At 34.1% G+C, this 25,288-nt stretch overlaps 1 protein-coding gene across 1 annotated transcript; it reads left to right on the forward strand.

Moving 5' to 3' along the window:
• Nucleotides 1–25,090, forward strand: LOC110717047 (ABC transporter B family member 25, mitochondrial-like). The gene is made up of 20 exons (XM_021895684.1): nucleotides 1–251; nucleotides 2,839–3,057; nucleotides 6,943–7,129; nucleotides 7,246–7,307; nucleotides 9,190–9,233; nucleotides 9,449–9,551; nucleotides 9,645–9,752; nucleotides 11,786–11,869; nucleotides 11,946–12,006; nucleotides 15,273–15,418; nucleotides 15,510–15,626; nucleotides 15,943–16,028; nucleotides 18,130–18,218; nucleotides 18,789–18,844; nucleotides 20,641–20,721; nucleotides 20,802–20,867; nucleotides 20,941–21,033; nucleotides 23,042–23,106; nucleotides 23,460–23,595; nucleotides 24,518–25,090. Exons 1-20 carry the CDS (start codon nucleotides 36–38, stop codon nucleotides 24,659–24,661), a joined length of 2,163 nt encoding a protein of 720 aa, XP_021751376.1. The 5' UTR covers nucleotides 1–35; the 3' UTR covers nucleotides 24,662–25,090.
• The last annotated feature ends 198 nt before the right edge of the window (nucleotides 25,091–25,288 follow it).

Raw genomic sequence — 25,288 nt, forward strand, 5'->3', positions numbered from 1 at the left:
AAACGAATTTTGGGGGATTTGGTAGGCGTCAAAAAATGACAATGTGGAGGTCCTCTTCCACTCTACGTGCTTACGTCACTCGCAAACTTACATCTCCGGTCATACGCCGGCGCAATTCTCCGGCGCATTTTTCCGGCGTCGGTTTTCATTTTTATTCTCCTTTGATGTCGCCGGCTTTCTTCTCTCCAACTGCCGTGCTTTCGTCGTCTAATAGCATTTTCCGGCCCAACAATGGACTCAATTCTGATAAGGTTACCTCTTTCTCTTTCATTTGACTTCTATTTGAACTGGGATTGTTTGAATTTGTTGATGTTTTGTTGAATTCTGGTTTTTTGAATAATGGGTGTTTGTTTGTTTGTTGAATTGATCAAAGTTGTGTTATTAGTGTTTGATGTTATGATTGGATGTTTATTAATGGAATTGATGAATTGTGTATTGTGATTGTGGTTCTTTGAAGTTGTTTGAGCTTAATTGTAGTGGGTTTGTTGAAAATCCTGGGTTTTGGTGGTGGGTGTTAAGAAATTCAAGCAAAATCGGTGCAATTCGAAACGTTGAGTTCATTGGCTTTGATATTGTCTATTGAATGGTTTTAATCATGTGATACAGAACCATAATGCTGACATCTTTGAATTGTAAGCTTAGAAATTTGGTGTAGTTTGTGATTTCAGTTGAATGTAGACATGTAGTGTGAGGGTGGTACATTGCTGCTCTTTTTTTTTTTTTTTTTGTGTGTGTGTGTGTGTGTGTGTGTGTGTGGCAAATAATCGAAATGCAGTGGGAGGTTTTTTTTACCCTTCATCTGTAGTTGGAGGCTTGGAGCTCTGAGATTAAGCGTAACAGTAAGCCCTTTTTGGTTCAATATTAGTAAAGGGAAGAGAAAAGAAAGGAAGAGAAGGGAAAGGAAAGGAAAGAGAGATTTTATTTTCCAATGTTTGGTCTTAGCAAAGAAACATCTTTTATTTTTCTCTTTCCTCTTAAATTCTCCAATTTTGGGAGGAAGGGAAAATGAAAGAAAATTATGTAGAGAGGCTTTCCTTCTACTTCTTTTCCTTTCATATCAATTCCCATATCTTATATCATATTCCCTCCGTATTTATTAATTACTCCAATTTCCTTTTGTGGTAGTATGTTATTACTTGTTCTATTTCTTTTTTTGGAAACTTTTAACAATATTTTACTATCTTCCTCCCTATTAGAGTATTAGTGAGTTCATATCATATTTTAATATTTTTCATATTCTTTTTCCTCCCCACTTAGGTATTGTTTGGTTGCCATGGAAAATGAGTTCCTATAGGAAATTATATGTCATGGGAAATAATTTCCCTTGCCCATTTCCTAGGAATTGACCTAAGCTTGTTTGGTTAATAATATATAAACTTAAATTTCCTTAGGAATTGATTTCCTATGATTTATTATTTAAGTTAACTAATTTGGAGAGAGAAAGAAAGAGATTAAATTGTTAGTGCTAATAATGCAAGTAGGTCCTACATAATTATGGGAAATGTGAATTACCAAGGGGGGCTTGGTAGGTGAATTCCCATGTTCCATGTGAATTGAAACTTTCCTTGAAAATTCCATTTCCCCCAATTTGATAATTTTGTGTCCACCAAACAACACACCCATATCCTATTTCCTAGGAAATGGAATATTCTATGTTTTTTACCTCCAACCAAACAACACCTTATACTCACTATTTCTTAATAAGATATATTTATTCTTCTACCAACCCCACTTCCATCATAATATTATATAATTTCAAATTTTCCTCCTAAAATTCCGTGTCTGGAGAAATGGAGCAAGTAATAAAATACGGAGGGAGTACCATACATGGTTTAGTAATAAAGATCATGTATTTTCTTTCTTTTCCTGTCAAATCCCTTCAACACTTGGGGATGGGGATGGGTGGGGGAAGTGCTTGGAATAGTGGTAATAACCAGGACATATTCGGGATTTAGGGACAAATGATAGTTTTCTGGTACTGTGATTTGTTACTTTCTGTCTTATTCCTGTATTTATTTCGTGTCTGGAATGTGTTCAGTGACATTGCAAATATGACCACTAAGCTATTTAGGAAAGCAAAACATTAATACTTCCTCTGTTCTACAAATATTGCAACAAGGATGAAATTACGCATCCCAAAGCACATTATATGTTAAATATCTATTATTATATAAGAGTAAAAAATATAAAAAGTCGATATTGTAAAAGTATTTAACGAGACGAATCAAACAAGACCCTACATGACTATATTTTACTTTACGTATAATCATAATTTGTGGTCAAACAAGCACGATGAATAGTGCAAAAATCTAGTTATTGCAATATTACTAGAACGGTGGAAGTATTACTTTTGTTAGGAATAGTAAACACCCTCATTATGTGTGAAGTGGATGCCAGGGTTGACATTTGTTATGGAATATGGATACTTATTGTCGTTCCAATTTTGTATCTTGCTTGCATGTCTTTCTTCATTATCAAATGGCTCAATGTAGATGAGTTTGTTTTCTTTGGGGGGTGGGTGTAGGCTTGTCGTGTTTACTGTTGTGGAGCTGCTGCTGTCACCAATATTGGTGTTTGAAAAGACACCAACAGAGGAGTTATGGTGCATTTCTAATGTTTGTATCTTAACAACTTTTTGTAAGATACCTGTCCTTTTGTAGATTATTGGAGACTTTTACCCCCTCCCCTCTAATAACACCCCCTTTCTCAGTTGATGGTTCCACCTCTGTTTGTGAGACTCTAGCTAATGTCAAATCAATGAAGAAAAGAAATTTTATATCAATGTTGACTGTGTCTCTTTTAACAGTTTTCAGTTTCTAATTCAGAGTTTCATTGCAGAGGATAAACCTTAAGGGGTGTGCATTATTGTCAACTTCACCTGGTGATGTAAATGGAGCTAAGCAGGTCATCAAGCAAAACATTAGCCGGGAAGCTAAAGTTGATCAAGTTCCAGATATGAAAATGCTAACCACCTTGGCTAAGTACTTATGGTCAAAGGATAACCTTGAATTTCGTCTCAGGGTCATAGCAGCCTTAGGATTCCTAGTTGGTGCTAAGGTGTGCTTCTATTTGTTTCTTTCTGTTACACAACCCAATCTCTTGTTATTTTGTACATAAGTGTGTTTGGCATATCAAGGCTAGAAAATCAGTGGGCATGACAATTTTTTTTTAATGGATGGCATGTGATATTTGAAATCTATAAAATTGAATAGTTGGGCATGTGCCTTTTTTTTTTTTAAATGAAAGAATCATCACCTGATATTTGTGTCTAAAAGGTATTCTTGGGAATGAAATAGGTATATTCATCCAAAAAAAAATATTGTGAAAAAGAATTTGACAATTATGTCAAGGAAGTGTACAACCACAACAACATAACCAAATCCTTTTTCCCAAATGGATAGATTTGGTGACTTATAAAATCTATATTATCCCAATCCTCCGCCTCCCTTACCAATGCATCGTGTATCCTTAAGTCGATGTCTTTCTCCCTAATCTGCTTTTCTAATTTCTTTTATAATCTACATTCCTAATTAATTAATTATAACCCTCAATATGTTCCCTATTCCCACACATTTATCATAACATATGCATCTCTGCTACACTCATCTACTTAATATGCTCCTTCTTAAAGCTTAGGCCCTGTTCACTTCACCTTAAAAAAAAAAATATTAAGTAAAAATAATTTCAGTTCAGTAAAAATAATTTCAATTCTGTAAAAATAAGTTCAGTTTAGTAAAATTCAGTGACTATAAAGAAGAAATATAATATAAAATCAGTAAAAACAATTTCAGTTCAGCAAAAATAATTTCAGTTTAGTAAAATTAATTTAAGTTCGGCAAAAATAATTTCATATCAATAAAAATAATTCCAGTTCAGCAAAAATAAGGTGAATTGAACGGGTCCTTAATCTATATAATAATGCCGGTCTTATTGCCTTTATAATTTTAAAGGCAGGCTGCCATCATTGACTTTCCATTTGAGCCACCCAGACTGCCTTTATAATTTTAAAGGCAGGCTGCCATCATTGACTTTCCATTTGAGCCACCCAGACTTAGCTCTATATTTACCTCTTGATCATTATCTCCAATTCCTTGTAAAATTGCTCCAAAGTACTCAAAACTTTCACTAGCGGGTATTTTCTTACCATATAATGTCACAACATCCTCACTATGCCTCCTCCCAATACTAAAATGGCACTTTATATACTGAGCCACCCGTTCTTTCCTGGCTAATACCTGCCTTTAGTAGTACTCATACTCCTAATCCATTGAGCGATTTTAATTTATTCTCAATTTCTCCAATAAATACCATGTGCAAATCATTCTTTGTTTAACCCTACTATACCATGTTAATGTTAAGGAAGTGTGATAAACATAAAAGGTAGGATTATATCATTGCCTGATGTGATTTTTGTTTCCAATCATTGGTTGTCTTTTGGATCTAAAAAAGTTTGCTTAGGCTGCACCCTTCCAAGCAATCTTACTGCGAAAACAATGAGGTACACCTTAAGCATGTCTAAGAAGGATGTGACATTGTGCATGAGGTTCATCAGAGGCACACGAGATACTCCCTTATTCATTCTTGTTCTTCTTTGTTTTTGTCTTCCCTCTTTCCCCTAATCTCTTAGAGCACCTTGCAACTAGGGCTTTTGTCAATAAGAATTGAATTGTATCAAAAGGGGCAATTTGATTCCGTAAATGTGTTATGTGTTGTGAGTGACTATGGTTATACAACTCTTATGTTAGGAAGTTGTAGTCTCCACATTTGCAGGGATTGCTGGAGGTTGACTAGCCTCCAGTGTTTGGTCCAAGAATTTCACTCAACGATAGCATATCCTTTCCACAAGACTGTCTTTAATGGTTGTTCCTTCAAAATTGGTCCACAATTTTGTAGACCTAGAAACTTAATGTCGCCATTTTTTATTTAGTTCCCTATAGTTTAACGTATTCCCTTGATAGGCTCAACATGTTTCTTTATCTCACTGTCTTTCCTTAGTATTTCAATTAAATCTGGCAGTGAAGCTCCTGAATGTTTGTCACGGTAAAGATGTTTTTATTTGAGATGCGGCAAAATAAAGATAATCAGATGAAAAAACAGCTTAAAAGTTATAACTTTTGTAAACTTAAAACACTATTCAAATACAATATTAGATTCACCATAATTCAAGAAAATCATAATTTAATTAGTTAGTAATCTTGAAATTTTAACAAAATCTAGTCATTTTCAACATAAAGTCTTGACAAATTGGCAGATATATTCTACATTGATAACAGCTAACAACTTAGCAACATAAAAAAGAAAGCATATTAAGAAATAATCAATAAATATAAAATGCATAATAAGAAATAATCAGTGAATAGACTGCCTTTTAACTCCGAAGTTCACATTTTATTGTGTTTAATTCAATCATATCAATCAATCAATCAATAAAAGCCTTATTATATAAACATATCAAAGCCTTAAAATTTTGCATGCGGTCCCGACCATGCTAATGGTTGTTCTGTAGGTAGGGGGTTAGTCCAATCCATTCCGAACTTGTTAAGACTTGAATGGATTCAAATTTTCAAGTACAATTTTTTTTTAGAATGAGACTTGTACTCAACCTCTTTGAGTCCAATAGTCCAATTAAGTTCAAAGATTTGTAAATTTAAAATCCAATTCCACACACCTGTTGAGTTTATTTCATTCCTCTTCCCCAATTTTTTTTCTCTCTCCTAGGGTTCTTCATCATTGAAGCGTACACAAGTTCTCTCGCCCCTTCTCCATTGAAGCGAACTTTGAATTTCTTGCTCAAACATAAGAGTGTACTCTCATTATTCCTCTTGGTCCACCATACGCTTATTCTACTTGTTCACCATTGAAGCGTACTCTGATTTCTCTCCATTGAAGTGTACTCCAATTCTCCATTGAATCAACTTGTGAACTTTTTCACCTCCATTGAAGCAGCTTCTACAGTTGCATTTATTTCTCTCAAACACCAAAAATCAAATGTATTTTCATTTGATATCGTGATATCAGTTAATTGACATTTTTTTTGGACGAAGTTATATCAGCTGTAATTTGTTGAATCTTTTTACTAAGTATTGTATATGTTTTTGGGCCAATTAACTACTTAGCCAATCAATAAATCTTTTTATTGAATGTGATTATGCTAAATTACTGAGTATAATTTCATCCAGCTTTTAGTTAAATGTTGATTAGCTGATTTATTTCCAGATTTTTTCCTTTAATTAATTATCTATTGTTGATTAAGTAAATGTATTTTTATTTTACTCGTGAAAACTTCATTTGCTTAATTCATAATTCCACTCATCTCCAAACATAAGTCAGTATTGAAATTCCAGAATTGAAATTCTAATGTTTCCCAAACACCGATCTATGGAATTGAATATCAAGATTTCAAATTCTGAAATTCAATTCCACCATTTGAAATGAATATCATGTTTCCATACGCAACCTCAGGCGGTTCTCCCACATCTTGTATGAGATGGTGAGAGTATAATTTGTTTTAATCATATGGAATATTTTTTCATTTTTTATACCGCCTTAAAGGTACAATAAATAAAATGTCAATAACATTTTATTTTTTTTATTGGAGTGGACTAGTTTCGGACTTAAGAAAGTTTGGATTGGACTTGAACTCGAATATCCAAGTCCAAAAACTATTGGTTTAGAAGTCCAATCTAGTCCATAATCCGAGTCCAAAAGATTAAAAACTTGTATGTGGCGATGACGTCTAGATTTGATACCCCAGTTTAGTTTTATGAAATTGCTTTTTTGTGTTTGGTTTATCTTGTAATTTTCATAATAGGATGAAGAGAGAAATATCAAAAGAATGGAGTTGATTTGTTGAATAATGATTACATTTGCGGGGTTGGGTGGGTTGGGGTAGGAATAATGTTATGCTAACAGAGGTTTTGGTTGCTTCTGTTTTTATTTCAGGTTTTGAATGTTCAGGTGCCTTTCTTGTTTAAACTTGCGGTTGATTGGCTTACAACTGCTACTGGAAATGCCAACACTCTTGCTTCCTTCACAGCTGGCAATTCATATATGCTTGCTTTTTTTGTTAGTCCTGCTGCTGTTTTAATTGGTTATGGGATTGCACGTACTGGTGCTTCGGCTTTTAATGGTATTTTATCATGCAATAATTTTGAGGCCTGTCAATTTTTATAGCATATTAACATGTGACTTGGTCTAATGGTTTTTATTTTTTAATATCTTAATACTTATAACTTGCATACGCAGAACTACGCACTGCTGTTTTTTCCAAGGTAGCTCTGCGGACAATTCGTTCCTTATCACGGAAGGTAACTTCTTTTTTCTTCACTTTACTACTTGGGCATTATTTGTGTCTGCTGCTAAGCTAATTGGAAAAGCCATGTTTGCTAGTATATCAGCATCGGTACATTTCATTTTGGACCTGGCACAGTTATGGGATGGGTATGATAATTTACACTTGGACATAGTCACCCATTTTAACCGACATCTAAAGAGGGAAGAGGAGAGGTGGGGGATGGGGGAGGGAGATTAAGGTGATTATTGTTCTTTAAGATTTATGTAAAGTGCAAAAACCTGAAGGTTTTATAAACTAGTGCACTATGGTAAGAATTTTTAAAGATTTGTCAGTTGAATAAGAAATCCTCCATAACTAACATGTAGACATTGGTGTTTTTGTCCGACGAGGAGAGGTTAGTGGTGCATCTTCTCTGGTTCCCATATCCTATTGTGGATTTTGCTTGCCAAGAATTATCAGATATTTGTCATTACAATTGTGGTATGATTTTCTAGATGTTTCATTAGTAGAAATATTGTAGTTTATGATGTTATCTAATAGAATTTAGTCAGCAAATAGGAGAAATGAGAAAGAAAAGGTCACATAACAAAGTTTTGAACAATGCAAAATTGCAAATATTTATCAAACTTAAATAGTACTCACTTCATCCTTTAAATATCGTCCCATTGCCAAATTTTACTTTGTTAAGGCTTGGGCTTGGAGAGAGATTATAGGTTTTTCTTTTAGCAAATCCCCACACAGGTCAACAAAAGGTATTAAAAAGGTGATATAAGCTCTAAAACAAATATTGCTCTTAGATGCAAATTTGTAGCCTCGAAAACAATTGTGAGAGATTTAGAATTTTACCCAAAATAATTGACCCTGAACAACTAGTTTATGCTCTTAGATGTAGGGTGTTTTCTCCAAAAGTCATAAATTGTAGATATTTAACTTTTTCCAAAGGATTTGAAAGATATAAGAAACAAAATACAGTTGAGGAAAATCGAGTTATTTTATTTTATTTTACCAAAATTTGTAACAATATCAAGTAGGTCTACACTGAATTATAACTCACAAAAATAAAGGTGAAAGAGCTAGCAATTTCATTCGCAGGAAAGAAACATGGAAAGGTGGAAGTGTGGAGATAGGTTTTTTTGTTGTTTGAAGAAGGAAAACTAGATAGATTGATGGGGAGTTGATGACTGTGCAATAATCTGGAAATGTACTGACAGAGATGGATATGAAAGAAGAGAGAAGGAGATCAGTGAATCAGAGGATTGGGTGGGATCTAAATCAGAAGGCTAATGACAATTAAAGGGGAAATATCTTTTTATTTTTTTTAAAAAATTGGCCAAAAGTTATCTTTAAGTAATTAGGACCTTTATTTAAAATAGGAATGGGGTAGTCGTTAAGGGACGAAGGGAGTATCATGTTTCGTTGGAATCAAATTCTTGAGAAGCTAGAAGCAAAATATACTTGAAGTTTTACTTCCCACGTGTCAACATGGTGTTCAGAATATGTCAATCATGTAGTGTAACAATTCGGAAGTTTATCATCTTTAAATGAATTTGTGCCTTTTTTCAACTCAGATTAGTAGGTAAACAGTAGCTGTCTTGTTTTTTTTACTAAAATGTGCTCAACTATCTTGTCAGTTAATTTGAAATTGTGCATAGTACTTAGTATCTGTATTTATGCCTTTCTTTTTTTACTTATGTGTTATAATTGTAAGTTTATACCTTTTTTAAGTATCTATTATATGCTAATTGACTGGAGTTCTGGTGTATTATGTAATTGTGTCTCAATTTTTTGTGTATAACTCTTGCATTACAGTCAATAGCTGTTCAAATGGTAGTTATTTCATTATGAAAGAAACAATTGCAGTTATTGTTAATATTTACCTTTGTTGGTTTCTGCAGGTTTTCTCACATTTGCACGACCTTGATCTCCGATATCATCTTAGGTATTGTTTTTATATTCTGGTTGGCATGGTCAAACTTGTTTTATACTTTATGTAGGAAGTATGCTAATTTCTACTTTGATAAACACTATTCTGATTACTTGAATTATTTGAGGATGGCGCTTGCAAACACTATATATACTCGGGTTTGACTGGCTATTATTCTTGACTCAGTTGATAAAGTGTATGTCTGACATTTCTTGTTTGCTGTACTACAGTCGAGAGACTGGTGGTCTGAATCGGATCATTGATCGTGGTAGTCGTGCCATAAACTTCATTCTCTCATCTATGGTGTTCAATATTGTACCCACTATTTTAGAGGTATGTCTCTAAAGTTTATCCCATTATCCTCTTAAGGCTCATTTTTGTCATCTCCCAAAGAGTCATTGACATATTTAACCTATACTTTTTTAGATATCTATGGTGTCAGGTATTTTGGCTTACAAATTTGGAGCGCCTTTTGCATGGATTACTTCCTTGTCAGTTGCTGCATACATTGCTTTCACGTTGACCGTGACGCAGGTAGAGTAACTCTGTCTACTATTACCTAAGAGTATAGAAATTGGTGTTTAATAGTGGAAAATCTTTGAATGAGTAACAACTACTGAACAACTCAAATGTGCTGATGTATTCTCATGCATACCTCTATTTTGTTTCACTCAAAGAACCCTGAATCCCTGATGCATGAATATAGATTACATTGGATTATCATTGACACCTTTAAAACATATATCTCCCACAAGGCAAAGCCAACTTGCACACTTGGGTTAGAGCTAAGGCAATTCATTTGTAAAATTGTCATGTAATGAAGGCTGGTACCCTTAGGGCTTATTCTATTCGCCCCACACAATAAGCCTATTCACTTACACTGTTACACACTTAGGTTTCTCAAGCAACTTTGACAATCAGGTTGACTCAAGTGTGAATACTTGGTTAGATATAATAGTTTTTGGTTGGATATTATTATTTATAAGGTAAAAGTCAACGCTTCAACAAAGTGGAGATGGCAAAAAAGTTGTTCTATTAATGAAAGACACGGGGAAAACACGTTCTAAGAAAGATTTTGGTTTCAAGAATGGTAAGGGGAGAGAGCTGGCAATCACTGAGGAGATTAGAAAAAAGGGTTGAGTAAATACTTAATGGCGGTGCTGCGGTGGTGGACTGGTGGGTGTGAGTGAGAGTCTGTGAGAGGACAAGCAGAAACATAGGCTCAACTATATTTTCTAAGAAAAGAATGGCATTCATAAACTTGAGCAGGGGTTAATATGGTCTGCTGATAAAATATTATTAGTTGGTAAATAGCTCCCTGAGAAGCTGTTTTAAAAGATTCTTTTTCTCACTCCGAAGAACCTATTTTGGGCTACTGGAGAAATAGAAACAACTTTTGTTTTACTCCCCTTTTGGCCTCTTTCTCTTTATCAAATGTCTTGTGAGATCTAAGAAGCTCAGGATGTTTGCACCCTCATTTTGAAGACTTGAAGTGAAAGAATGTTCTAACATAATAGGATGAATGTTCTGACCCTGAATCGATGTCTTCTAAGAAAATTCTCATTTGACCCTAATTTAATATATATAGGGTTGGGATCTAATGAGTATTTTTTAAAATGAGAAGGATAAATGTGCAAAATTTTTTTAATTGAGTATGCATATTTTTTCTACTATATGTGCGAATTTGATTTTTGAGCTAGTATAAATTTTAAATGTTCTGAAAAAAGTAATTATATTATGTTAAATAATGACGCACATCAATTTGAGTAAAAAAAAAAATTGCACATGTAATTCAAAAATATGCATACTCAGTTCAAAATTTATGCATATAAAATCCTTCTCATTTTTAAGGTCATTATTATGTGGAGAATTACTTAATAATAAAATTTTAGTGCTTGGTATGGCAGTAAAATTAAGTAGTACTATTGAAAGGAGTATATTACTTGAGGTATTCTCAATAAGTGCAAAGCATAGCAGTAAATTGTGATTCCAACTCTTCTCTCTCAAAGTTCTTACTTTGAGGTGACATAGTTCAACTTACTATGTATTTGTTTTGCTTTCATTACCTTTTCCCTCCCTTGCAGTCTAGACCCATCTGAATCCAGTTTATACCTCTTTTTGCTCCTCAATCCCATCATAGGAATAGAATTTGCTACCAACACTCTATATTTTCTATCATTAACATATGCCTCCAATAAGGCTTCTACCTAAGGTGGGAATACATAACCCTACCCTTTCAATTGCAGAGATGATGTTTCACTGGAACCTTGTTTTGAATGGCAATTTTCAGGCATACCTCTCAACATATTAAGCAGTTGACAACAATTTGGTTGGACATCTGTTTTAGTTCTTTGTGATCTAGAATCGAGAATATGCCAAATATTGGCATTATAGTTACCAATATCACTTTTCTCCCACATAATCCAAATTAGGGTTTCATATAAGATTTTTAAGTTACTGTTTGGATTCTGCCTCTTGTGTGAGGTGGGTAATGTGGCATTAGGTTGACATATAAAATGATTTCTTGAGAACGCATCTTTTTATTAATTTTTTTGTGTCTTTTGCAGTGGAGGACAAAGTTCAGGAAGGTCATGAATAAAGCTGATAATGATGCAAGTACAAGGGCTATCGATTCACTTATCAACTATGAGGTGTGTCCTCATATAGTCCACCTTTACATAATACAATGATTCTCAAACTCTAATTTTTTATGCTGTGCATTATTAGACTGTCAAGTACTTCAACAATGAAACTTATGAAGCTGACAAATATGATGAGTTTTTGAAGAGTAAGTTTCCTAGTTAATCTGTCGCATGCTTTTGCTTTCATACTTGTAATAGATCTTTTCATTTTAAGGTTGTTAATTTTTGTTGTTTTAGCTCACAAGTTACCCTCAAGAGGGTGGGTTGTGATGCAGGATCAAAGATCACTGGTTAGAAGTGGCAGAATTATAGTAGAGATAGAGAAAGATAGAGAGAAAATAAGAGATTTTTTTGATTTTCTGAATGAATCTTACAAAGTGAGCTTAAAGCTCTTTATATAGTTGTAAAAACATTTAATCACCAAAGCTGTAATAAGAAAGCAACTAACCAGCTAACTGAATTCCTGAATTTCAGGTACAGTAATAACAGAATTCTAACAGAATAACAACATTCTGTTATTAACTACGGAATACTATCATTATCAACTCCCTTATCATACTTCCCCTCTTGAGATATAACAAAAGTAGGATATTTCTTTTCAAAATCTTCAGCATATTCCCATGAAGCTTCACTATCTATATATCCCACCATCTAACCAATAATTGTGTAGCAGCATGATTCTGGATCCTACCCTCCTGCTAATTATAGCCTTGGGATGCTGTAATACAGTAGACATGTTGGTCATGAAACCAACTAGGAATATGAGTTGCCACTGGAAGTGTCCCTCAAAACTTCTTTGATTGAGACACATGGAAAACATCATGTATTAACTCAGCTTTAACTTGAAGGCTACCTTCCAATTTTTGCTTGTAATTGGAATGAACCAGATTACTTATGTGAAATAGTGAAGGTTTTTTATTTATTTATTTATTTATTTTTATTATCCTTTATCTGCATTGAGGTTTGTCTATAAGGTTGCAATTTGAGCCAAACCTAATCACTCTTTTCAAAAACAAGTTGCAAATGTTGTCACCTTAAAAGTTGCATATCAACTAAGGAGGTGTTGCCGTGTTGGGGACAAATATTTTCTAAAGTAATCTGCTTGGTGCCCAGTGCTATTATAATCAGTGCGTCATATTTTTTCATTACTCAATTAACCAAGAGAAAGATATGTTTAGCCTTGAATTCCCTTTCATAATTTATCAGCCTGATCATACTGATGAACTTTTAGGAAAGAGTTATTAACTTATTATACCCACGAACTTTTATGAAAGATATATCATCTTGATACTATCTCTTTATCAAAAAGAATTATTTCATAAAGTTAATTTAACATCCAAATATCTGTAAGTCAACTAATAAAACAAACTAATAACACACAATTCTTGTTTTTCACTTTAATCCATATATAAAACTCATTAAATGTGTGTTATTTTTTTTACAGAAAATCAAAGTTAGCTATGTATTCAGAATCAAGAATTAATTGGTTTGATTTGTATTAATGGAATTGTAATTGAATTTATAATGAAATAATCTTAATTATATAAGCCAAGGCATGGGGTTGTGGTGTCCCCAATGATAACTAAATTACCCCTCTTCCTTAAATATAGTGAAAAAGAGAAAATTGAATAAAGTCAATCGATCAGCACAAAGAATAAGGAAGGTCAATCAATCAACTATGAATAAAAAAAAAAAAATTCAATTACTTGAATTTTTAAAATTATGTCAATTAGTATAATCAATCAATAATACAAAAATATAAATTTTCAATTAATCAATTAAAACATACTTGTATAATCGCGATCGATCATCTTAATTGAATTCAATAGCTAATAATGGAAAGAAATAAAAATGTCTTTTTTCCATAACTTATTGATTTAAATTATGATTAGTCAATATATTAATAGCATTGATACATTTTATATTGAGGTTTATGGTATACGCGACGTAGAAATTCAATTCTACTCTCTTTATTTGAAATTCAGTCACAAAAAAAGGATGACATTGAAAACACGATTATTCGCTACCATTGTTAGTCGGAGTACCGTACCAAGCCAACTACATACCTTCACCTTTTCATATTTACAAATTTATATATTTATTTTTATCTAATATATTATTTTAAATATTTCTTCCTCATTGTATACATGATAAAATCATACAAGTATAAGATAGTTAAGATTAATAACTTATGAAATTATCGCACGCATCGCGTGCATATAGTGCTAGTTTAATTAATAAAGGAATCCTAGTTAAGTATCTTCAAAAACATGACCAATGAAAGGTAAAATCCCTTGCCCACTAATCAAATTAGATGCTCAAATTGAAAGATATCCCCAATAAAGGTTCCTAATAAAACTATTCAGAGTATTTATGGCCTCCTTAGTATGCAGTCAAGCGATTCAAGCCTATTCCATGGTATCATGCAGGTTTAGAGACATTTGACACAATATCCTAACTTCTCAAAAATTGATTAGATCTATTTCCATTTCATGCCCTCATTGCAATTAATCACAACCATTCAAATCCAATTTTGTTGATAATATAGTTTTAGGTCCAATTTACACCAAATTATGTCTACCCTTGCATCGATCAAATAGCACAATTCAAAAGCAAGAGCAAATAGTTTATTCTAGTTAAAAATTTAGGGAAAATAATACATTCATCGTAATTAGGGTTCAACTTAACCCTAGATTAATAATCTACTCACTCATAATAAAATAACAACATAAATAAAAGCTATGATGTGCAATAATATAAGAATAAGGGAAGGTAATACCAAATACTTGGTTAAATTTAATTAAAGATGAAGTCTTAGAACAATTCCAAGTAGAAAGTATGAGTAATGCCATAGAGTTTTGCTCCCACAAAAACGTGTGAGGAAGAATAATGTATGACTAACAAAGGCCTATTTATTTCTCAAAACATTAGGAAAATTTCTTCCCCCTAATTTAAACTCTAAAAATATCTAAAAATAATACTCTGTAGTAGTTAAGGGCTTGTCATGTGTTGGCAACGGGCAGGCCAAGGCCACAGGACCCCAAGAGGCAAGTTTTGCCCTGCCTGTGGTGTCTGCTAATCTATTTGATGTTTCTCACTTGTGCACGGAGGCTAATAACTGCTTGGGCAAAGCTTGCTGCGCCAAGCCCAGATAAGGCAAAAGCTGTGAGCAAAGCTCGGAAAAGCTACCACCAATCTTCAAAGCTTATCACTCAAGCTTCAATGCCAAATTCCATGGCCAGTCTACGTCTCTATATGGAGTAAACACTACAAAACGGGACAAGTATAGCCCATTAAATATGTATCATATCGCTCTATCGATTATCACCTATATAACCTTTCATCATAGACAATTCTTGGGCACCTTTGTTATTCAAATTATCATGATGGTTCTTTTATTTTAATATATCAGGGTATGAAGATGCTGCACTGAAGACTCAACGCAGTCTTGCTTTTCTCAATTTTGGCCAAAATGTGATATTTAGCACAGCTCTATCAACTGCTATGGTTTTGTGCTCAAACGGTATAATGGCTGGGCAGATGACAGTTGGTGATTTGGTATTATTATTCTCGTTCTGGATGCTTGAATACTTTTGTTATTATAGACCAAAATTTCTGTGGAGTGCTTACTTAAACAATTAAAATGCAGGTTATGGTTAATGGTCTCCTCTTTCAGCTTTCACTTCCATTGAATTTTCTTGGTAGTGTATATCGGGAGACAATCCAGAGTCTTGTTGACATGAAATCAATGTTTCAGTTGCTAGAGGTATGCTTCAAGACCTATTACTTGGATCTCTGCTAAAGATTATAGTCTGACTATTAATTGTGATGATTTGCCATTCTTTTTACATATATGTTAGGTGAGTATTGTACTCTGTGGCTTGGCTGTTACCTTTATTATATGAAGGAACTTTTTCACTGAGGCTGATTAATTGCGTGCTGCATTATTATACTCTTGAAAAATCTGTGGAATTGTTTAATGTCTATTTGTGTGGTGATTCTTTTTAGGGAGTGTTCTTTCTGCAGGTATGTAAGTTTTATTTAGAGGCTTCATTATATATACTTCATTGTTAACATTGCAGGAAAAGGCTGATATCAGTGACAAAGAAACTGCAAAACCTTTGATGTTAAAAGGGGGTAGCATTCAATTTGAGAATGTACATTTCAGGTAGGAAGAGGAATTTCATACAGTAGCAGCTTTAGTGCCTTGACACATAGCTCTATCATACGTATATGTAACACAGTTTTTTCATATGCTTCTCTGTTCTTTGTTTCTGTTTGGAATGTTGGAAAGTACTCCTTCATGTTAAGTTAATTGGGTCCCTACCTAACTACATGGTAGTGGTCTTGGGAGTGTGCCTGAACTCTTTGTTCGCTCTCTGTCATCTGAATTTGCCTAACGCAAAGAAGATATTGTAGTTCCTTGAGCTTAGCATATGCTACCGCCAGCGTCAGAAATTCTTCCATCTCTGAACATCAAATCAATTTGCCAAAGCAAAATATTGCTTTCTAACAAGATTAACTTGAATAAGAATTGAAATACCATTGGAAAAAGGGGCACCTGTGGGAACGTCTCTAATGAAGAACCATTTCAATAATACAGCTGCCGCTGTGCTTCCTTGTTGAGGCTCCGTGCACTGGCTGTCCAACAACCTATAACCCTAGTAATTACTCCCATTGGGGGGTTCCAATGAGAACTTATAATCAGGGACTGACAAATGGGAAAATTACCTTAGCCATGTGCCCTTAGGTTGACCTGCTCCCTTTTAGTCTTTTCATCTAAGCAGTCAAAGAGTTCACCTCCAACCTCAGGGAAGCCCTTTCGGAATGAACTTTGGGGCTCGAAGACGTGAAATCTGTTCATGGTTTTGTTGAGAACACACTTGAGATAATAATTCATCCCCTTCTGAAAGAAATGTGTTTAAGACACGGAGAAATGTCATCTTTCCTACAAATGAGTTCTGTGACAGCTTAGAGCCTTTTTTTAGGTAAGGACCTTGTGTAGGATGCAGCATAGAGTTTTATGATTCTAGCTATTCATAGATGTTTGTTATCGAGGATATATGTTATTCTGGTGCCTCTTATATTTTGATAAGCTGAGTTTGTGCTTCTGGATTACAAGGCAACCTTATTCAACAGAGCTGGTTGATATGGAACAGTTGAATGTAATTGGGACTTGGCATACCTAATTAGTTATTGTGACTATATTTTTTTATTTATTTTTATTTTTTATTATGGTGGTTGTACCGTTGTACCATGGGTGGAGTAAAGAGTCACTGATAAATGAAGAAAAAGCTCACTCACTGATTGAAGGGGGTCTTCTAAAAACTAACTCCATTTAAAACATAAAAGTTTATGTTATTTCCTTGGTCCATAAGGCTTTTCCTTGCCTTCACTTTGGGTTTTTGCTAATAGCCGTTGAGAGTTTTTTCAGGATACTAATAGAAAAGGGGCTAGAATTATAGACCACTGCTCAGGACTTTGTACCATTTGATGCTACTAAACTTTTGATTTATGGTTTTTCCATTATTAATGAGATGGTATGACCTTGTTTTTGAATTTCGAATCTAAATTTGTCCTAATTGTTTAATGCACGCCAGGACTGTTTTGGCCCTGATGTGTTGCAAAAAAGGTACCTTTTCTGCAACATTGCAACCCTTGACAAAATTACTGCTGTCTAGTACTATGCCCTGAAGAGGTAAGGCTGGGTTAGCAATTGGGGTAGAGCAAGGTTTTGTGACACTTATCTGGATTGTAATGAGCAACACTGGACATGTTCTCAGTTTTAGATACGTGGAGAAGACTTTTATTCTGAAATTTTGGCTTTAATGTAGAGTTCTTGGGGATTTTGTTTTCTTAGCCTCACTTCGAGGCAGAGGTTTTTGTAATCATGATTCTTATGACTTTTGTGCTATTCTCATCCTCCACGTCTTCTTGCACTACTCATTTTCAGTGAACATTTTCATTTTAGGGATTACTGTATGTAATGCAAGTTATAATCTTGTAGTCTCTCTACTATGCTAGTTGTGCTTATTCTGACAGCTCTGTGGTAGTAAAAAAAATATCTAGTATGTGGACTTCTTCAAAGATTTTGAAGTCTGTCTTGCGTATCTTTTTTGTGTACTACCTCCGTTTCATATTATTTGCAACGATTTGACATAAAGTGTGAGTGGAAAGTGTCTAATCGTTGCAAATAATATGAAACGGAGGTAGTATAAAGATTGTTTTAGTTTTTATAGTCTCTTATAAATGGTTATGGACAATTACAGTTACCTGACTGAAAGAAAGATACTTGATGGGATATCATTTGTTGTACCAGCTGGACAAAGTGTGGCAATTGTTGGCACTAGTGGAAGTGGTATGCTAAATATGTATCCTCTATTTGAATTATGTCTCTTTTCTCTTGTGTGTGTTTCCTTCTCTTATTCTATTAATGGAGAAAAAAATTGTAGCGAATTGAATAATAATCTTCAATGATATGTGAGTTCACTACTTCACTGTTTGTGTTTTTCTTGTTAGTATTAATTATCTGGGACTAGATGTAAATTTACTTCCCCCGATAAGCTCTGTATTTTGTTGTTAAATGTTAATTTAGCATGTCATGGTAACTTAATTTTTCCTTGAAACATGTGCATCTTTGGTAAAGATTAACATCGGCAAAACTGAATTTTGGATGGCAGTATAGTTGTCTTCTGTTAAATTTTTAAGTATGCTAAGCCTTGTTATTAGCTACCCTAAGCTTTCTTTGTCTATTGATTAGGTATTACTTTAATCTCTAGAGATGGCTAAATGAAGATGAGTCATAGTTAATGTTCTCTCTTTTCTTGACACTGTTAATTTGAAAACTTTGCGATTATAATATAATCTTTTATTAATTAATTAATTTGTTTATTTATGTATGTTTCTGATTTGTATCATAACATTGTAGGCAAGTCGACCATTCTCAGATTGCTCTTCAGATTCTTTGATCCTCACACTGGACATGTAAGGAATAATGCTTATCAGTTTGTCTTCTCTGTGATCACTTCCCAATGATGTTTTGTTCTTCTGTCAGTGGACTTTTATGCTCTTTTACATTAGGCAGCTATTAGTCTATTACTCTGACTCGTCAAAGGGACATCATCCCCTTAATAATCGCACTTTATTATAAAATCACTATGAGTAGATCAAAGCAATTTTGGGGACATAAAGAATGTCTGATCTCAAAGAGCTGAAACCATTTGATCGGTTGATGGAAATGTGCCGCTGACAAGGAAACATTGAACATGCCAAGATTATTAACCTTGTCGACCAAAATTTATTGCATAATTGAGAAGCATGCTTCAAGGACCGAGCCCAAAAGGAGGGGTAGAGATTAGACTATATTAACCTAGGAGACATGGATGCACCTTCTACTTAATGTACCATAAGACCTAACCAACGCATATCCGTCAAATAATACTTGAAGGACACACAATATTGGAAGACTTATGTGACACGTTCAACACTAAAATAATTGATCACTAGCTAACATCAAGGTTGTATACTTGTATGTTGCCTAAAATTATTGATACATGTATAGTGAACTTTTATACTTTCTATGTTTTTTATTAATCGCAACACTTTCCTTTTTCATCCATTTCTGATTAATTGCAACACTTTTTATTTGGTAAGGGCCCATAGTTATTTTTCTCTCCCATTAAACCCACTTTCACTGCTTATATATTAATTTTCTCTCACTAACAATTATTTACCCTTACTAACTAAACTTAACATAATATAATCCTCACAAGTCACTTAAACATTAAATACTCTGGTATTTAATCATTGCCACAATTGGGTTTTTACATTATTCACACATTATCATGTGACAATCTATTGTGACTTTTACATAAGGAAAAATATAGTCTTGATGTATATACTTTCATAGTATCAACTTTTTGTACTTTTAATTTGTAGATAATTGAAGATTTTAAAGGTAAAAGTAGTGTGTCGGGATGCGTGAAACTCCAATCTAATTGAGAATGGAGGAAGTATAATTTGAAGTTATCAGAAATACAACCCTTTTATACTTGTATATATCATAATGTGTTTTCCTGTACCAGCGTTCCTGAAGTTTCATATGCTGTTTCAGTGTCCTTATTGTAGTTGTTTCCATGTGAACTAGCTAATGCCAAGCAAACCTTTATTGGCAATATGAAACATATTATATAGTTCAGTTATGAGAAGCATGTGAAGGACGCAGTGCGCTAGTTAGAGAAGGGGGGAGGGGGTAGGGGAGTGATTTAAATAAGTATCTGTAGAGAAGAGTAGAGAGAATGAAAATATGAAAAATAATACTGATTGTTTATTACCTCTTGAAAACTTAGAATTATATTAAAGTTGCTGATGTCAAATGTTTTTTCCTATGAACCCAGTTCAGCACATGCTACAGGCCTACAGCTAATATATTTTCATTTTCCTGTCACAGTTTCCCTTCTTTAAGATAATGCAGTAATCATGTTCTTATAGCTGTGGACTGTAGTGTCGTGACTTCATATATTATACATATATGCTCACATCAGAAAAGATGTCATGCTAGAAAAATAATGAAGCATTATTTTCTTCATTATTTTTGTACCATGGTGATTAAATTTGTTATATTTATCATCGCTGTTGTGTGCCTTATTGTTGCCTTGTTGGAACCTGAGCTATCTTTGTTTTCTAATCTCTACGATTGAGGCATCATGTTTTCTGCTCTATTAATTTCTCTATTGTTTGCGACTCACAACTTTGTTATAACATCATGTCTGACATTGCAGATAAGAATTGATGGCCAAGATATAAGTGAGGTTACTCTTGAAAGTCTCCGGAAAACTATAGGTGTTGTGCCGCAGGATACGGTAAAGTTAGGATACCATTGAAAGATTTTTTTAATTTTTGACAGAGGCATGTTCACTGAGAAATTTTTGGTTGGTCTCAGGTACTCTTTAATGACACAATATTTCACAACATTCATTATGGCTGTCTGACAGCAACAGCAGAGGAGGTCTGTAATGTCACCTCTTTCTTAGCTAATTTTACACATGTAAACTGGTTATCTGATTTTACATATGTATCAGGTGTATGAGGCTGCACGACGAGCAGCAATTCATGATACTATTATGAATTTCCCTGAGAAGTATTCAACTGTTGTAGGGGAAAGAGGCCTAAAGGTCAGATTATTTATTTTATTCAAATTTTGGTTTTTTGGTGACCAATACGCTACAGGCCTACAGCTGACTAGCTGAGACAATATCTGATTCAAAATGAGAATCTAAGCTCCCTGCTGATGCTTTCCCAAGTCGTATATGTTCATTATGGATTTCCACACCGTATAGTGTTGCAAGCTTACAACAACCTACATCCAAGAGACCTGTTTTGATGCATTTTTTGAGAAGCAAAGAATGAAGGGGAGATGTAAAACAAGAAAAAGTTAAAAACTTAAGCAGCAATAATTGTAGAAGGGAGGCCTTAAGGTATTATAGTTGGAGGGAAATTATCGCAATTAGTGCTGCACTTGCCTTTGATTTTGTGGATTAATTGATACTACGTACTTGATAGTCTAAGGATATGGGTGAAATCATGAAACCCTCAAGTATTAATATGTCTAAAATTTGTTCATATTATTAGTGCTTCAGTTGGCTGTTTACCAAGTTACAGCCAAACCTATCATTTACATTGCATGGAAATGTCAAATTTCTGTGGCAAGCTGTTTCCAAATTACCTTTGAAAAGAGAAATGGAAATTGCGTATCAAAATCCAGTTTCCAATTTTGTGAAACGTTTTGTATGTAAGATAATCAGAAAACATAGGGGAAACCCAATTTCGTTAGCATGTTCACGTTTCCACCTGCATTTTCAGCTTCTGTGCTTGTCTTTTGTCCCAAACTAAAATTAAGATGATAAAAGAACAGAGGGATAAGAAATTATGGCCATAGAACAAGATAAGAGCAGGAGATGAGAACAACAATGTGCGCAAAAAAATGGAGCAGCAGGCGAAGAGAACAAGACACTATAGAAAGAAGTGAGGTTGAGAGAATAAAGAAAGGATTGAAAGTGAAATTGATAATAGGAGCTTTTTTACTGTAATTTTTTTTTTTAATATCTTTATTTTATTATAATTTTTTCTATAGAAAATGTCCTGAATAATCTAATATGGGATGGGTTGAGCAGTTTTTATTTTGATTATAATGCTATTTTTTTTTATTATTTATGTATTTAAATTCCGTTTCCTTGTTTCCTACCATCTGAAAGTTTTTAGGTTTCCCATTATCCCTATTTCCTCGTTTCCATTTCCATGCAACTCATTACTCCTTTATCTTCTGATGTGGTTAATTTTTGCAATTAAGTCTTAGCTGGCCATTAGGAAATCAAGCTATATACAATATTCCTGGTGTATTCCTAAAGTTTCCTTCGTTAACTCTGTTCTTGACACTTTAGTTTCTCCTGCAACTTTTCGGCCCAAAATTCTCTGACCATGTCAGCTACACTTTTCACAACCTCACCTTATCCACCATCAATGGTGGCCAAATCATCATGGACCGCACAAAAGTCAAACACTCAACTGCTGCCTGTGATTTCTGCTTAGCTTTTCACAATGTTTTAGATGTTACCGGTAGTAGAAAGGAGGATGGTACGGCAATGACATCTTCAGCACCATGAGAGACAAGTTTGATGTCAACCCAAGATAATGAGTAAATTTGATTTATGGTTTGGCTTTGTCAAATAAAGATACATGTATATATACAAGCAGATACACCCGGTAGTAGTCAGGCAGATTTGAAGGGGTTAGAGGATATCCAGTGCAGGATTTTTATAAGAATGGAGTTAATTAGGTGATTTTGCAGTTGAAGAATGAGTGGATGGTAGAAGGGGTAGCCAACCCTGGCCTTTGATTTTTATCCATCGTGTATTGATGCATCATTAAATAAGTATTAATCAGGAAAAAGGAATTTTATATAGTGTCTGGGTCTTTGTTCAAGAACGATGTTGGAAGAATTCAGGTTGGTCCACGAAAGGTCATAGGTGGCTTCCAACATTGTTGTAACATATTGTTATATCATTGCTGATTTTAACCAAAAATAAAAAATAAAAAAATTCATTGCTAATACACTGTTCCTTTCTGTGACTTATTTCATCATCACATATGCTCATGTTTTACTTTCTTTGTTCATGATTGCAGCTGAGTGGTGGTGAAAAGCAGCGCGTTGCATTGGCTCGTGCATTTCTCAAATCTCCTCCCATTCTGTAAGTTTTTTTATTTAATGTGCACATAGTAGTACAAGATAAAATGTGCAATGGATAGGGATTAGTTTCACACTTTGCCAGTACCTACTTGCAAACTTCTAATTACTGTTACAGTTCTGGGTGCTTAAAATTTTGAAATATTGTTTATGTACATTTTAATTGAATTGCTTGTAATCCGCAGTTAGCCAGTTATGTATTTTCTTGCCTCCCCTTTAATTAACTGTATGAAGGCTATTAGTGTAAGAGTCTTTGATCTGTATGATCACCAGATTCATGTATAAAGGTTCACTTTATGAAAGTTTAAGTGAATAGCTTTTAGACTACGTCAACTATTAATTGATTTATCTATATAGGCTCTGTGATGAGGCTACAAGTGCACTAGACAGCACCACAGAGGCAGAAATTCTAAGTGCTTTGAGGTCACTTGCAACTAATCGCACCTCCATTTTCATTGCTCACCGACTTACAACTGCTATGCAATGTGACGAGGTAAGTTTTGTAGCTAGTCAATAAATCTTGATCTTTTATTAGTGTCATTATGAAAAAGTACCTCTTGCCCCTGGCCCTGGGAGAAAAAAGCATGGTTCTACTTTGATGTTCATCAATGAGCATTCCAAATAATGTTCCAACTATACTAGATTACCAGATGAACTTCAAATTGAATTCTATTGATAAGTGATGTGTTTACAACCTGTATACAGCATATAAATGATCCTTTACTTGAATAAATACGATTTTATTCATTCTATTATTGTCTGTGAAATCTGTTGATAAATCATTACTATAAAGTTAATAATGAACCTTCTATTTAATTTTAAGAGTGTAATTGAACTTCGAATGCATATCCATAAGTTATTTTCCAAAGAAATTTGAAATGAATGTCAGTTACAGCTTCTAAAATGAAATCTCAGCCTCTGGAATTATTGTTTCCAATTTTTTAGTTTTTGTTGCTATTATCTCTTCATGCTTCTTTTCCAATGTGAAAAGTAAGGGTAGTGTGGCTGCCGCAAGCTTACCAAGCTTAGCTCTACATTTGAGGACGGAAACCTTGACCCCATATAACAAAGTCATAGATGTTGTCAAATTGTCTTGAAGTTCAGCTTTAAATTCGCAATATGAAAATCTAGTACGAAACTCACAATTTTACTTGTGTCTTGAAAGTAGTACACTGCATGTCTTCTTGAAATATGCAATAATGCTTGAAATGGACAATGATCAACTCTGGCTCTACAGAAACACTGATTGAAAGGAATGTACACTTTTTCTTCCTGTTGAAGTGTTAGTATGTGATATTACGATACTTTAAGTTATATTAACCTGCTAACTGGTTGGTGTAAAGACTAGAATTTAGTTTGCATGTTATGATTAAGTTGCTTCTAACTTGACTACTTGTTGAAATTTCTGCCTTTAGATTGTGGTTCTGGAAAATGGAGCGGTTGTTGAGCAGGGATCTCATGAGGTTCTTCTGTCAAAGGCTGGTAGATACTCTCAGCTCTGGACTCAGCAGAACAGCACGGTTGATTTTGTTGATTCAGCTGTCAAGTTGCAAACCTAGGCACAAATGAGGAAGCTTTCAGGCAACAGACGAATACATCGAATTTTTTGTTAGTTGGGGCTCAGTTTAGAGCAGTCGGGATTCAGGGCTATCATCTAAACGCAAAAGGAAGTGTACCTAATCTGCAAGCCACTCCCTTCTCTACTGCCAAATCCTGAAAGAGTGGCAAGATCATAATTGTGTGACTAATAATATATACTTGAAAAGGAAGAGGGGGGGGGGGGGGGGGGGAAATCCTTTTGGAGCTTTTGTAACCTTCCCCATCATCTCTTTTTTGAAATGTGTATAAAAGCTCTTTTATAGTGTGCTTCAATGTCTAGTTTAATTTGATTAATTAGATCTCTAGTTTTGCATCAACCTTTCAACTCTGAGAATGATTAATCATAATCTGCGTTTTATCTCCTTTTTCTCACACCAAAAGAGATTCTTATTGAGTTTTCCCACAAGTTAGTCATCCTCAACTCTACTCTTGATGAAGTAGCACATGATAAAAATGATATTGCTCATCCATGTTTCACTTTAAGTGATTAACCATTTTAAATGAATGCCGACTCTCAAACAATTCATTTAATCAATCTAAGTAACTCATTTTCTTATACTCTTAGTAATCGCCGCAAGTTGACCCAT

The sequence above is a fragment of the Chenopodium quinoa genome, unplaced genomic scaffold (genome assembly GCF_001683475.1).
Source record: "Chenopodium quinoa cultivar QQ74 unplaced genomic scaffold, ASM168347v1, whole genome shotgun sequence".
Lineage (NCBI taxonomy): Eukaryota > Viridiplantae > Streptophyta > Magnoliopsida > Caryophyllales > Amaranthaceae > Chenopodium > Chenopodium quinoa.

Coding starts and splice junctions, on each gene's coding strand:
- LOC110717047 (XM_021895684.1), top strand. CDS start 36: ATGACAATGTGGAGGTCCTCTTCCACTCTACGTGCTTACGTCACTCGC. Junction 7,130..7,245: donor TGGTGCTTCGGCTTTTAATG/GTATTTTATCAT, acceptor TTGCATACGCAG/AACTACGCACTGCTGTTTTT. Junction 15,419..15,509: donor AGATGACAGTTGGTGATTTG/GTATTATTATTC, acceptor ATTAAAATGCAG/GTTATGGTTAATGGTCTCCT.